The sequence below is a fragment of the Bufo bufo genome, chromosome 9 (assembly GCF_905171765.1).
Source record: "Bufo bufo chromosome 9, aBufBuf1.1, whole genome shotgun sequence".
In the NCBI taxonomy this organism is placed as follows: domain Eukaryota; kingdom Metazoa; phylum Chordata; class Amphibia; order Anura; family Bufonidae; genus Bufo; species Bufo bufo.
Genome location: NC_053397.1, coordinates 40,508,375 through 40,524,676, shown reverse-complemented (window position 1 = coordinate 40,524,676; position 16,302 = coordinate 40,508,375). Strand labels below are relative to the sequence as shown.

The 16,302-nt window shown below is 40.1% G+C and overlaps 1 protein-coding gene across 1 annotated transcript in view; it reads right to left on the bottom strand.

The window, feature by feature from the left end:
* Positions 1–16,302, bottom strand: part of CACNA2D3 (calcium voltage-gated channel auxiliary subunit alpha2delta 3) — a 959,782-nt gene that overhangs the window by 194,417 nt on the left and 749,063 nt on the right. The window contains exon 27 of the mRNA XM_040407724.1: positions 9,257–9,337. Within this exon, the coding sequence (XP_040263658.1) occupies positions 9,257–9,337 (81 nt within the window). The remainder of the gene's footprint in view (positions 1–9,256; positions 9,338–16,302) is intronic.

The following is a 16,302-nucleotide window of genomic DNA, read 5'->3' as shown; positions in this document are numbered from 1 at the left end:
CCTGCCGATCAGCTGTTACAGAGTAGCTCTGGTCCTGAAAATCGGCAGCAGAGCTACACAGCTCCATCCATTGTGTAGTGGATGAAGCTGGTTACTGTAGCACTGATCCAAATTGGAAGCAGCACTACAGAACTTAACCCTGTCCACTTCACAGTGGACTAAGCTGTGTAGTTCCAAGGAAAATTCTGTACCAGAGCTACTGTAAAACAGCTGCTCGGTGGCGAGTGTCAGACCACTGCAGTTCAGATATTGATGGTCTATCCCTGTGATGGCTAACCTCCGGCACTGCAGCTGTGGTAAAACTACAACTCCCAAGATGCACACTTGCTTGGCTGTTCTCAGAACGCCACAGAAATGAATGGAGCATGCTGGGAGTCATAGTTTCACCACAGCTGGAGTGTCAGAGGTTAGCCTCTACCCTATTGACACCATAAATTGTAAAATCCTGGACAGTGCCTTTAAATGCATTAGCTTGGAAATTTACATTGGTATATTAAATGATGAAGTTTCTGAACACAAATACTAGCGGAATAAACTGTCATTGGACTTTGGATCAACAGTACAGAGCAAGCTGAGTGATCCACCTGCATAGTATATACTGTGCAGCCATCCATAACTGACAATGATTAATGACCTCTGGATACGCTCTCATATTAAGGAACTCAACTGTGTAGCACACAAAAGAAGTGGAGCTGCTCCAGTTCAATGGCTCAGCTATGTCATTCCAAACACTTCAGACAGATGCCACCATCATACAATACAAAGCAAAGAGTTTAAACAAACCTCCACATGGTCAAAAGACGATGCTGGTGTCTTGTCTATTTCTACAACTGTATCCTTCACAAGCAAAGTAGGTGTTAGAGGTCTGGACTGTAACATATATCAGTGCTAGTGGTGAGAAAATTTACAGATATTCTATTAGCATCCATTTCAACCAAATTGGGTAGCCAATTTAATGGCAAAAAAAAATTAAAAAAATTACAATGATATATACAGAAAAAAGTGGGACCAAAGGTGTAAAGGGGCCTCATAAGGGTCTCAATCTTTATTGAACAGCCCCACAATCAGACAACAGAGAGAGAGAGAGCTGGAACAGCCTGACGGATAGCTTTATCACAGGTATGGAACCAGCCTAAGCAGGGGATGTGATAAAATAACAAAATATGCGTTGCTCACCTAGAAAATCCCCTGCCGATTCAACATGTTTAGGTTGGTCTCTGTTGCTGTCCTGCAGTGATGAAGTTGTGACTACTGCTGCAGCCAGTCACTGTCCACTGACTGACTGCTCTGGTCACATGTGTATTATAGTCATAACATTGTCACTATAGGACAGCAACAAAGACTGGAGGGAACACTTGAGTAGCAGGGATGAAGAGGCTGGGGATCTTCCAGGTGAGTGATACTTATTTTATTATTTTATCACATCACCTGCTTTTAAAGTCAAGGACAGCCCCTGAGTAGATCATAAGATAGAGTTCAAAATAAAAATGGCTGAAATGGCATGTTATATAGAGTGCAATTCTTTCTTCTTTACACCCCCTGGGGTACATGAACACCAGGATTTTTGTACAATGCTCTTCGTGGTCTGACTTCCTACCATCTAATAGCCTGTAGCCAAGTTAAAAAACCAAGGAGAGACTTCTGTGGATCTCCTGTATCATCTCAAAAACACAATTCATCAAAATGAGTACAAAGGAAAAGTGTAAAAGCCAACAAGGTTATGTCTTCATTTTCCATAGGCAAAAATATTAAAACACACTGACAAGTCCCTTCCCAAACACAACTTTTTCAAGCATCTTAAAAATATCCCTTTCAATATGGTGAATCTGGGCACTTGGACATCTTAGTAGGTGTAGCCAGTGCAATGAAAGCTTCTGCTCTAAGGAACTCAACACAACCTTGCATTGTATGGTTATTTGTTAATTTCAGTGGTTGTCATGTACCCATTTCAATCTGCGCTGCACAGAGCTTTATCAGCTGATCATCAGTGGTTATAGAAGCTGGATCATGGTAAACAGGCTACATTCTGTGAAGAGATTGTACAGATGGGAGAACCTCTTTAAAAAAAATCTTCATAGGGAAACCCTTTTTCTCTACACTTACTGTTCAAATAACAAAAATGTCATACTTTGGAGTCCTTTATACAGATCTTCAGCTGTAAATAAATGATATTTTTACTGTATTAATTTAAGCCTTTGACTCATTTGCATCATAGTTTTGAATCTGTTGTTAATGGGAACCTGTCATGTTGAACATGGTGGCTGAGTTTCAGGAGGATCGGAGCAGATTGATATATCGTTTGTGGGTAAGATTAAGTAAAACTTGCACGATATACAGATGTAGCAGGGTTAGCACTCAAACTCTTAACTCAAATTTCTAAAATCATCGTGTTATCTTGAAACAAAAGCCATTGAAAAGCAATTGAAGGTGTTTGCTTAGTTTAGATAACACATCTCAGAAATCTCAGAAAGAATGAATGTTAACTCTACTACATCGGTACATTAAAATTCCTGTTTATTCTGGGCTTTAAGTCCAGGAGGCGGTCCTATCAGTAATTGACAGCATTCCCTCTATGACACTGCATACAGAGAGAGCTGTCAATCACTGATAGGACCTCTTTCTGGACGGTAAAGCCCAAAATGTGCAGGAATTTTAATGTATAAATGTTATACAGAATCTTTTCCAATAAAAGTATACATCAATCTGTTCAGCTCATCCTGCTCTATAACATGCTCCCTGTAGCTTACATTGCATTTTCATGGTGACAGGCTCCCTGCAACATAATATGTAATGAATTTTACAGTGGTAGCTTTGATTGTAGTTTTATATACTGTATATATTCTAATGCATCTGTGCAAACAAACTGTCAAAAAATGGCAGAAATTGGAGCAATTTTGGCGCTTCTAGGATTTCTACATTTTTTTCCGACATGCTCAGAAAGAGAGTGGGCCATAAAAGAAAGGGTAATGGCCTTCACAGGAAAAGAGAGTCCATCTAAGATCAGCCATTTTGCAACAAAATTGTGCCACAATTCAGGCTTAAAAATCTGTCTCAAAGTAAGTACAACCAGTATAGAGTCATTGTTGGCCATCAAATTTTTTTTTCTTACAAAAAATATAATTAGGAAAGTCTTATTTTAATCCATTTTACTTTATCTTGCTATTATGATTTATTTTTATTCTAGTAAAAATAGAAAAATGGAAGAAGTACATATTCAGCTTTGTCTAGAACTCATAGTTATGTCTGTCTGCTATAAAATATTTACAGTTACGTAACTTTTCATGGAAGCACGATTATATGAATAAGGTGACACGGAGACTTAATGTGATTATTGTGATTGTCTAAATCAAGGGTTCTTGTTCTTTCCAATGCTTGATTTGCTCCAGGCTCTATGATCACTAATTACTGTTGAGGCTTGTTAAAAAACAACACAGGAAAAGGACGAATTCAGATGGCAAAAGATGACAAAAATACAAAAGCTGTCCAAGGGCTTTATTTCTAATGTTTTCCACATTTGTGCTGTTTTTACATTCTGGCGACACTTTGTTTTGTAACCTAGTAATGAGAAAATTCTGTTGATTTTTCCTAGATTTTAAGTCCATTCACAATTGTTGATCACACTTTAATTGCCATCTTGTTGCATTTAGTAAAGGTTTCGATAAACTGATGAATTCTTTGATGTTTTTTAAAAAAGATTTACTCCGGATTTAGAGTTTTCCTTTGCCTAATAGCCAAAAACAATATTTACAAAAGCTTCTGGCTATGAGGAGAATATTACACATACACACTGTCGAAAAGATATTTCTCAATTAGGAGTGAATCAGAACGGACCCTATGTAGAGGGCTTCATTTAAAGAAACTTTTAAGATAAAAAATGACCTTGTTTCCCATAGTCATCAATAAAATTACATCTTGCACTTTGCCAGAGTTTTCAAGATTACAGTTACATTAGGATTTATTATCATGGGCACAGTAGACACATTAGCCAATACAAAATGCCATTTGTCGGGGGATGGAATTAGATTTCCAGATCACAAGTTATGTATGTTAAATTCCTCACTTTTCAATGAGCCCTTTTGGCACTTAGGAGCCATAAGAAGGCAGATCTATAGGCATTTTTTCATTTTGCAGAGTAGTTCAAGTGATTGGAAGCTGAGCTGCAGTACCCAAGAATGTCCACTACACAGTGTACAGCGCTATGGTGTTTAGACAGTGTACACTGTTGAATTCCAGGAACCACTACTGGAGGTAACAGCTGTTCAGTGGGGGTGTCGGTGTAGGACCTCCACCGATTTGATATTGACCTATCCGGTGGCTAGGTTATCAACATCTATAATCTGGAAAAACCCTGAGAATCTAAATGCTGTCTAAATGCTAGAAGCCACGTATGGTCAATATTTAGTGGCATCCGTTAGTTCTCTATTTGTGATCCTGACAAATACGCTTGTAATAGAAAATGTAGCTCATCTTCTAAATATACCCAATGCCAATGTTAAATGCCACTAATACTGTTCAAATCCGAGTTAATCTGCAAGAAAGGAATGTTATTGCTGAAAATGTAAAAACAGATGGTCAATCCCATCTGAAACACAATGCTGTATAGTTCAGTGGTTGGACCCTATAGTTTCATATTCCACATGGGCCCACTAATATAAACGAAGAGGAACAGGTTGGAGTAAATTGATTTGTAGAGATCAAGTTTAGATGGATACAAAGGAGAGACTGTAATAGCCATATACAGTGTCTACACACTACTAATAGACTTATACTCTCTATTCTATATACATAGACATTGTTGATGGCTTTTCAAGCCTTTCTCTGGCTGCGGCAATGTCTAGTTTAGCAACATAGTAGACTCTTATAAATGATTTACTGGAATAGTCCATCTAGGAGCTACGGTAAATTAAAGGTGTGCCGAGGCAAATTTACTAACGCTGCCTAAAATATAGACGGCGTAAACCAAGACAGGCTGTCAAGTAGAGATAAGCAAATTGATTCTAATATTTGGGAATTCGACCGGAATTTTTCAAAAGGTTGTGATCCTACCAAATGCAGATTTTGTGCAACTCAATTCAGGAGAATCAAGGAGGGACAGAGAGAGAAAGTGAATGAGTGAGACAAAGACTCTTCCAGGAAATTAGAGCACAATTTATTTGACCCAAATAAATGGTCAATTTGGCCAAATAGGGCCAAAAATGGAATTATAAGAAATTTGCTCATCCCTTCTGTTTAGACATCCATAAATGTATCACAGGGGCTCAGGCTGAATGAAAATCTGGGGCATGGCATGAATCTGATTGCCTAACTTTATACCACCTAATGGTTAGCTCATATTACAACACAATGTTGTGACAAATCTTAAGGCATTCCCCTTTCTGCTAAGCCACGCCACTTTCCCTATAAGTCACACTGCCTTGGTGTGGGGTGAGATTAAGCAAGTAGGCTGACTACTTGCTTCATAAATGTGTCTAAAGTCAAGTTTGCCAAATTGCACCAAAAATTATGCCAGAATTCAGGCAAAGCCATATTAGTAATAATTTGAATGACACTGACAACTGGTAAGGCCCACAAATTACTGTATTCTGGCTGGTGGGTCTCCAGTAGAAAAAATATTGAGATACCCTGATGTAGGATACCATTTTTTTTTCTTTTTGCCATTATACATTTTATCCATGAATTCACAATAATTGAAGGCATTATCCCCCAATGGACCACATAATAGGTGTAAAATCTCTGATTGATGGCCCCCACTGATCACTAGAAAGGGGGTCTCAAGAACTCTGAACAAAGTGGTAGTCGTGCATGTCTAGAACCACTCCATTTGGAGTCTATGGAGACAGCTAAGAAGATAGGCAACAAATAGAACAGTAGGAGACATGTTTGCCCATCGCTCCATTCAAACTCTTCCTCCCTGCAATTGTGGAGTGAAAAGGAATAGCGTTTTTGGGATCCTGTTCTGTAGAGGTTGGGTCCCTAATGATAACACATTTATCACCTTCCCCGGTAATAAATGTTCATTGTGGGAAACCCACTTTGAGCACTTCATTTGTTTATAGTCATACAAATAGATTGGATTGGATGACATCTGGATATGTCAGCCAATGTGTATGAAGAAAAAAGTGATGAGATTTAAGATTCAGAGGCATAACTTTGGGGAACATAGGCGTTGGAAGTCCCCTGTGGCGTTGGTGCTTAGTACTATTAATTGTAGGTAGTTGTTGAGGAACCTTCCTACAGATTTGTCTTAGACACAAGGGCTGCAGGTTATATCACGTATTATTTGTCTCTAGTCCAATATAGAAAATATGAGCTGGGGATTGAAAGATTAAACTCTTTTACATGGTGTACCTATGAACAATGTATTAAATAACTCACGAAAATGGAAATGGAAAAGAAGTGAGCAAGGCCATCCGCTGTAGAAGGAATGTTCTGTAAAATGACTCCTAGTTGTTTTTTTTTTTACAAAATGTTGATAGGATTTTCCAGTGTTACAAACATTCAGAGCCCCTGTATGCACTTACGAAAGCATGGCATGATTCATCACTGTTAAAGAGGACCTCTCACCTCTCCTGACATGTCTGTCTTAGTAACTACTTGCATTCCCCATGTAATAACAACTCTGGAGAATCTATTCTTAATGCTCTATTCCTGTATTATAACTTAACAGCAGTCTGCCGTAAAGGTACTGCTGGGTGTTACTAGTGGTGGGTGTGTCTAACTCTGCCCAATCAGTGCTGCCAGTGTCAGACAGTGCAGGGGCACACCCCCAACTGGTAACACCTATCTGTACCTTTACTGCAAGCTGCTGGCAATTCATTCATAACTTCTAGCAGAAACCAGCGGAATGGCACAACATAGAGACATAAGAATAGATCAATTGTTATTACATGGGGAATGGATGCAGTTAATAAGACAGACATGTCAGGAGAGGTGACAGCTCCACTTTAATTTCTAATATGGAAGTAAAGCATTGCTGTCACGTTGCATTAATCTCAAAGAATTACGTGTATATTACATTATGGCCTCTCATCCTCTGCCTGTACAGGAATTGCTAACAAAGTCTATGCATATTTTGAGATAGCAGCAGTCAACTGTGAGAAGAAGACTTTATTATAATGCAAGCAATGTGTTACTACTGTATGTCCATACAACTTCCCTTGACTGACTGAATGGATGCTGCCGCTTAGTATAATTGCTGTCCTGCTGTTAAAATGAAACTATTATGTTTAACATGAATTTCAGTGCTGGAAGGAATACTGGAATGACAGTATTACCGTAACCACTTTAGGACTAAGTCATTTTTGGCCTTGACCTTACACATTCTGAATCGAATTGTAGTAAACTATAATTCCTGAAGTTCTGTGCTTCCCCCATTCTATTCTAGCTTCTTATATTATATTGTAAGAGACCTAATGGATCCTTCTTAAAGGGAACCTGTTGCATTGAACATGTTGTCCACTCTGCAGGCAGCATGCTACAGAGCAGATTGATTTTTGGAAAAGGAATCAGTATAATTTGTTATTTATTCATTTTAATTCCTGCTCATGCTGGATTTAGGAGTCCAGTGGGCGGTTCTACTCATCACTGATTAACAGCTATCCCTGTATGCACAATGATACATGGAAGGCTATAAATCACTGATAAGTCCACTGGACTCCCAACCCCAAAATGACCAGCATTACATTACATAATTACAATTTACACTGAATCTTTTCCTGCAAGATTATGTCATGCTAAAGCTCAGCTCTACCTGCTCTACAACCTGCTGTTCACAGATTCGATTTTCGGTACAATGAGACAAGTTCTCTTTAAAACCACCCTAGCAAATATTACTGTTTTAACTGTTACAGCTGCCACATGTTCAGGTTGTTTTAGGTCGTTTTTGAAGCGAAAACCAGGAGTGGATTGAATGAATAAGAGAAGTTGTGTCTACCCTAAATACTTTCTCTCCTCCTATGAGTCACACATATTTTGGCTTCAAAAACTGCTTAAAAAATCCTGAACTTGTGGCAGCACCTTTAGGGATTCCTTCGGTGCTTCAAATTATGCATTTTGTATGGTCACTGTCATTATAACTATGTCGCAGTGAAAAAATGCAAGTTCTTTTATCCAGTAATAGTGCCATTAGTTATTGAGTGTTTTGTCGCATAATGAAAGCTACATTTTTGTAAGCAAGGTACTAGAGATGAGCGAAGTATTGAAAAATTCAATTCGGCTGCTTCGCCAAATAAAAAAAAATAATTAGCTTTTTGACTAATTACTTTGTCAGGAAGGGCATTCCTTTGTAGGTAGTGGTTGCAATGACAGGGAGCGACGATTGTGCCGCTCCCTGTTATTCTGCCCCTCAGATGCCGCGTTCATAGCAGATCGCAGCATCTGACAACAATAATAGTGTAAAATGTAAAAAATCATTACACTTACCTCCTCCGTTTGATCACGAAGAGTCAGCCACCGCCATCTTGATTGAAGATCGAAATATCGCGTGGCCCGTGATGACATCATCACGTCGCCCGGCGTGGTGGCATCATACAAGATTTTGTGCGATGGTCGGCTCTTTGCGCTCAAACGGAGGAAGTAAGTATGATTTTTCTTGCTACCCTTCGGCTTCGCAGCAAATCGAATTTTCCCTAAAATTCGCATCAAAGTCCACTTTGTGTACTAGGTACATTTACTTAATTGTACTATTGCAGAAATCTCTATGACAGTCAAACATTCTGTTATAAGATATGAAACTGTGATTCTGTAGCAATGGAAAATGAGGTTAAACTTGGAGCATTAAGACATTATGCAACATAGTAGTCACACAATCTGCAATTCAGCTGTACTTTTTATGTACAAATAAATTATAGAACATATTGTTCAGTGGTTTATCAAGCATGTAATTTGAGGGGTCCCCTAACTAGCAATTTGGTAATATGAAATATTGAGATGTCTTTGTAATTGCATTGGTGAAACACTCCTAGATGTAAGGCATTAAACCACTGTATTGCAAGTACTGTTATTATTAAATGAATCACTTGTAAGCGGCCAAAAGTCTTTTTATGGTTAACCAAACCAATGAAGACGATTATTGTTTTCCAGTGAAGTTTTAACAGTGGCTGAAAAAGACTCCTGTGTGTGGCATTCATGGACCCATCAGAGATCTGTACAGATTGTCTACCATGCATTTCAGCATGTAAAATACTCATTTGATGCAACAATATAATAATGTAAAAAAAACTATAATATGGCAGAAAAATAGACACATGGAATTTACCTGCCACCACTGGTGATTTTCGGTCATCAAGAAGCTGTATGGCTGTACTGGCGGTAACAACCATACTTCTGTTCACTGAACCTAAAATTATAGAAATGAATGTTAAAATTTAAAGATGGAACAACTATAGTAACTAACTAGCAGTGCATTATTACAATGGTAACAATAATGTAAACTCTAACTATATAAAGAATGCTTCATTTTTTCATCTAATAATCTGAACTGGGAAAATGGAACCGTAATGGGGTCTCATATTACCCCATTATTCTTAAATGTAATTATATTTTTTTGCAAAGTGCTGCTGTTTAAAGGGGACTTAGATACCTATTGTCACGGTCACTCCCAGGCTAAGTGTTAGAAGGTCTGAATGTGATGTCATCTGGCAGCCTCTTTTAATTTCACTTTGTTGTTGATGGTAATGACCACACCTCTAGTCAGGTGCAGCATAGTGGTCATTACTATTTAAGTCTGGCTACTCCCTTCACTCCTTGCGGTGTATAGCTTCATTTGCAAGTGGCTGGTGTGTGCTGTCTCCTCTGGTGTTCCTGCTCTTTCTTCTACTTCAGGAGTTAAGTGTCTCATTCCTTTGTATTTGTTTTGTGTTGTTTCCCCTGCCTTCTGGTATCTGGTCTGAGTCAAGACCTCTGTTCCTTCTGCTTAAGGAATGGGCTGTCTTTGGGCCCTATCACTACCTCAGGGCTTTACAGGGTAAGTCAGGCTTTAGGTTGCAGTAAATGAACGGTCCTACCACTGAAGTCCGTTCATTTGGTTAGCCGCCAGGGCTAGGGTTAGGATTCATTAGGTGGTGACCTTTTCCTCTCCCTAGCTTCTAGGCCAGATACCTCCCCCCCCTCTTGTGTTTGGTGTGGTGTTCCCTCCCACTCCTCATCATGACACCTATCCTCAGTATAGGTCATCAATATCACATTTGTGAGCAACCCCCAGAAAACTATACAGTGAATGGACCCAGAAGCAGAAGGCTTCATCCAACATGTAGTATGCTGTACTAGTGTACTGCAAGTGAATGGAAGCTGGGCTACAGTACCCTGGCACAGCTGCTACACATTGTATGGAGCTGTCTGTTTCCAACTCCATCCTCTGCATACTTTTCAGCGACTGCAGTTGCCACGAACAGCTGATTGGTGGGGTCCTAAGTGTGTGATATTGATGACCTATATTTAAGGACAGGTTATCAGTATCTAAGTCTTGGAAAAAACGATGACACTAAACAAATAGATTTATTATAATTCTTTTTTTTTAACATTTTTAATTATTTTTTTCAATCAAAATTTGTATAAGTCTCCATGCTCTAACATGTAGAATACAGTATGGGCCATGGAAAAGGAGCAGAAATGGGCACATACTATGCCCCACCATTTTTTCTAAATGCAATTGAAAAGTATAAGGGTTCAGCTACAGGGCGACATGTGTTGAGCGACACGAAAGTCACGCAACATTTGATCTTATGATTGTCAATGGTGTCGCAATGTGACAAGGGACATGCTGTGACGTGACAGTTGCAAAAAATCCAGACCTGATACAGTCGATTTTGTGTTGTACATAGCAAGCGGTACCCAGCTTGACTTTAATGGAAGTTGCACATGACATGCAACTCGCCCGTCTTGCCCGTGACTTGGCTGTGTTTTCAGACAATTCATAGTTCTAAAATAGTCAGGTGACAGCAAGTTGCAGCCAAGTCACACATATTTTTGTGTGTCGCACAACTTTTCTGCAACTCAGAGTCACGTGAAAAGTCACTGTGTAACTAAATCCTTAAACTGCAGAAAACTACTGTATTTGTTATTTTATTTCATTAGCTCAAACAATTTAAATGATTAAAAAATGTTTCTCTTAAAGGGGTTGTCTCACTTCAGCAAATGGTATTTATCACGTAGACAAAAGTTAATACAAGGCACTTAACTAATATATTGTTATTGTTTGATATGACCGGAGGTGCTGCGCCTGCGTGCCTGCACATGCTCCCATGGTCCTGCTCATTATAATACAGCACGCAAAATCATCGGGGATGGGGGGAAGGCTTTGAAAAAAAAAACTAAAAAAACATGGCATCAGTGGGGGCCGCCCTACAAGGTAATACCTTAATTAGCCTATGTCAAAACTGATGAAAGGTCCTCTTTAAGCATTTGTTAGAGCCACCTTGGTTAATACTGCTATTCCAGTAACCGTTATGACCACTGGGTTTTTCATGTAATTGTTATAACTTTGACATGCTGTGTTTTTTTTTTTATAATTGCATAATTATCTTGTTGAGGGTTGATTTATACATCCTTTGATTCAAAATGCAAACGAGAAGGCACATATCATTGGTGACCGTGTATTATGAAATTTGATGAAAGCAAAGGATCTTGTGGCTGTCATATGGGTGTGAAGATGTCATATGCCCTTTGGGGGAAAATTTATTAAGAATTGTGTATCACATGCCAGTCTTAATCTATCCCCCACTGGTGTCAGGAGCTCCACAATTATTAAAGGCGTTGTACTCAAGGGTCATTAATATCTGATGAGTGGGAGTCCAAATCCAGGCACCCCCACCCATTAGTTGTGACATCCCCTTTTCTTCGGCTAGTGATATCATGTTCATTGGTCACATGGCCTAGGTGTAGCTCCGTCCTATTGAAGCGAATGGACCTGGGTTGCAATTCCAAAGACAGCCAATATTGAATAGACGCCACTGTGCTTGGTAAGAGCGAGGAGTCCATGGTCTCTTCAAACAGCTGATCTACAGGGAAGCCAGGTGTTGGACCCACACTGATCAGGTATTGCTGACTAGAGATGAGCACATTTTTGAAAAGTTTGATTTGGCTGATTCACCAAATAAAAAAATAAAAATTGCTTTGTGACGAATTACTTCACCACGAAGCACATTATTTTGTAAGTATCAGGTGCAGTGAAAGAGAGCTGCGATAGCGTGACCCCGTCATTTTACCCCTCACATGCCGCATTCATACATGATTGCAGCATCTAAGTGCAAAAACAGTGTAAGGCTACTTTCACACTAGCGTTCAGGTGTCCGCTCGTGAGCTCCGTTTGAAGGGGCTCACGAGCGGTCCTGAACGCAGCTGGACGGCCCTGATGCATTCTCAATGGAGGCGGATCCACTGAGAATGCATCCGCCTGCCAGCGCTCAGCCTCCGCTCCGCTCAGCGAGCGGACACCTGAACGCTGCTTGCAGCGTTCGGGTGTCCGCCTGGCCGTGCGGAGGCGAGCGGATCCGTCCAGAGTTATAATGGAAGTCAATGGGGACGGATCCGCTTGAAGATGACACCATATGGCTCAATCTTCAAGCGGATTCGTTCCCCATTGACTTTCAATGTAAAGTCTGAACGGATCCGCTCAGGCTACTTTCACACTTAGAAAATTTTCTAAGTTATAATGCAGACGGATCCGTTCTGAACGGATGCGAACGTCTGCATTATCGGAGCGGATCCGTCTGATAAAACATCAGACGGATCCGCTCCGAACGCTAGTGTGAAAGTAGCCTTAAATTAACATTTAAAAAAATTAAATTAAACTTGACGCCTCCATTTGCTCGTGACGGGCCGGCCGCCGCCATTGTGCTTACATCGGAGGGAGATGACGTCATCACGAATGTCACCATGCAAGGGTTTTTCGGCTAAGATCTTCAATCCAGATGGCGGCTGGAGGCAAGTATGATTTATTTTGTTTTTTACACTGTTTTAGGTTAAATCGATTCGCTAACACGAAATACGAGGAAATTCGGCTTCGAATTTATCCTGAAATTCGGATCGAATTCCACTTCATGGGATTCGATTCGCTCATCTCTATATCCTGAGCATTTAATAATTAATAATTCATAATTAATAATTGTGGCAGGTCCCGGTGCCAAAACAGAAATCTACACCAGCAAGGGGGCTGGCAAATATTTCTGCTATAATGTACACCGGTTCCCTGGAGTAGATGATAATAAATGTGCTGGGCCGGTTATAGCTGCCCCTGCACAACCCTGCTCTGCACACTTTTTGGATATATGGCAAGCAGAACTATAAACTCCCAATGAGTTTCAAAATGTTGTACAACTGTAACATGCGCCAAACTTTGAGGCTTTTTGACGTACATGGGATGATAAATGCCTCATGTATTTTGAATCTCACATATTCCTAATGGATTAGATCTACCTACAATGGAACCAGTTAGCTTTATGCAGTCTTCTGGGATAGAAAATGTTAACCATTTCCCACTGAGGTCATGTGTTTTTAATAAACTAATAGGCTCCATTGCCATTAGTATGGGGTACTATTGCTACAGTAGATGCTACAGTTATTACTAATTAGCATGTTCCAAATGGCCATTTAAGTTCAGAAAATATGTGTTTAAGAGACACATACCTGTATAGGCATGTACTGTGCAACAGAAATAAACCAAAAAGCAGCACCGGAACACTCTACTAGATCAGATTAAATTGTAATCTTATAATGGTGCTGCCTTTACTAAACCAATATTTTATATCCCTAATCTGGGTTTTTTCTGTGCACATCTAACTTTATGTTCCAAAAATACTGAGGACCTTCTGAGTTATTGCAACACTGCAGAAACACAAGTTGTTAAACTCAATTTAATGACTAGTAGTACAGTGAGATTCTGACATGACATGAGGTCCGGGTCCATCTCCACACACATTGGCCTTTGGCTGATTCCTTGTACTGTACGTGATTTATATTAGAAATAGTTTGCTTCGCCAAATTATGAAAACATTATATCTCTTTAACCACACCATCCTCTCGATAATCTGGACATTCTCAAATGGAGATGTCTTGGCTGCAGAATCAAAAGTTTATTGAAATGAGAACACTGAAGACTGGGATGTTCTTGAAGACAAGACCCAGGAACCAGGACTTCAGCTCACCAGATGCTGGATAATTGCAAGCCCTGCCCATTAACAGTTGCAAATTACTAACCAATTTTCTCTATTTAAACATTAAAATTGAGTAAAATAGTCTTTAGTGAAGCTGACCTTTTTTTTTTTAGAAAAAGAGGGCTGATTTATGGTGTTTTGATAAGGAGGAAGCGTCTAATGTGTAGTCAGTGATTGTGAAAATAAAAATTGCAGTGATAAATTATGAGAAACAGAGGTGAGTAAAAAATATGCAATTAAAATGTTCAGTGCATTTTATCCAGAAGTCTTGTTAAGGGTATGTTCATTTCTGAACAATGTTTTACACTTAAAGAGGTTGGGCAGTCTTTGGGGGTCTTTGGCAAACCTCCCTTCTTGGGAAGACCTGCAAAAGGGAAGCATACTTAAAGGGTTTCTGTCATGGGAAAAATCGTTATGTAGCTGACTGATATTAGCATTGTGCTGATGTCAGCAGTACATAACAGTATGTTTGTTAACTCCCTGCCTGCCGCCGATCTCTTAAAAAACAGACTTTTATAATATGCTAATGAAGCCTCTAGGTGCTATGAGGGCGTTGCTGCAGCACCTAGAGGCTCGGTCTACTCGCCTTTTGGCACGCCCAGGTCCACTTGATTGACGTCCTTCTTCTCTGCATCGTCCTCATAATCCCGCTTAGTATTCTGCGCAGGTGCAGTGAGTGAAGGACACTCAGTTGCTGCCAGCTTCCTCATTACGCCTGCACCGATAACGTCACATGCCTCCCCGGCAGACCTGCTTGGCAGCAGCCGAGCGTTCTTCACTCACTGCGCCTGCTCAGAATACTAAATGGGACGGCCTAGAACTGCATTCACAATTTTTCAGGCTTCAGAGCTCAAATCTCCTAAAATTCTGTATCTTCACAGCACTGCCTGAGGCAATTTGTCAGCTATGAGTCATCTTCACACCAGGGACTGTAGAGTAATCTGTTGTACGAACGCTCTCATGGCAGTATAGGAGTTCTGCCCAGGTGTTAGTGATGTGTCCGTCAGCAAGCTTGTCGACTTTATAATAGAAACCAGCAATATTTGAAATCTACTGTACTGATAATGTTACATAAATCTGATGTAGAGTCTCTTCTTTACTTTCAAAGGTGTCCAGGTTTTTCTTTCATTTGCCTCCCAGCCAGCAGTACCAATGGAGAAATCGATACTCACCCGCTCCCTACTGCTATGGTGTCAGGCAACACCTCACTACTGAGGACAGTTATTGACAAACACAGACTAGAAGCCCGGTGCAGAGTGCCTGGGAGCCTCAACAGGACATAGCCCTTGAAGAAATGTGGTTTCTAGGCTTTTTTTTTTTCTTATCTTGGACAAGTCCTTTGAATATATATTTTATCTAGGTTCCCAAGAGAACAAAAAGCTGGGAATGCGCTTTATAGCATCATAACTGGCTAAACAAAGTTATGCTCCAAAAAGAATCAGAATGGTCAATGATTGTGTTTTAACAGAACTAAATTATTAATTACTAAACTATTGTTTTTGGTTATCTGAAAATATAGCCATCTGATATTTCCTCGCATTATCAGATGGTGCACCGTCCCACATCAGTGTGTAAATGGGACACTTTAAACATCTGAATATATATGTGTTTATTTGCAATGTATGGTATTTCCTATTATCTGGCTGGCAATGTCATTACATCCACTCACCCATAGGTGGTGTTGGCACCACATAATACATATAGCTTGGGTGTGGCTAGACAGGAAGTTAGTCAAAGTTAGTTCAAGTTGGAATGTGAGAGGAGTAGAAGCAAGTTCATGGAGGAGAGAAACTGGCTAAAGTCATCATGTAGCTGTTTTCCTTTCCTCTGGGCCCTGATCAAGCCTGGAGAAGACAACCACAGCAAGCAAGCACCAGACAGTGAGTCTATGTACAAAGCTGCAGAGAGCCTAGCGAGGGTAACAGCTAAACTTAGCTCATGGACCTTGTTAGCACAAGTGACCAGGAGTAGCTTTCCGAGTGCCTGGACACAAACGGACGGTTAGTGCGCAGAATTGACCTTATCCACTACACAAGCCTTTCCGGGTCATAGTGGAAAAACCTATTTAGAAGAGTAACCTGCAAATAATGAAGCAGATGTATTTGCCTGCCGCGAGGGGAACACCCTTAGGGTCCATTCACACGTCCGCAAT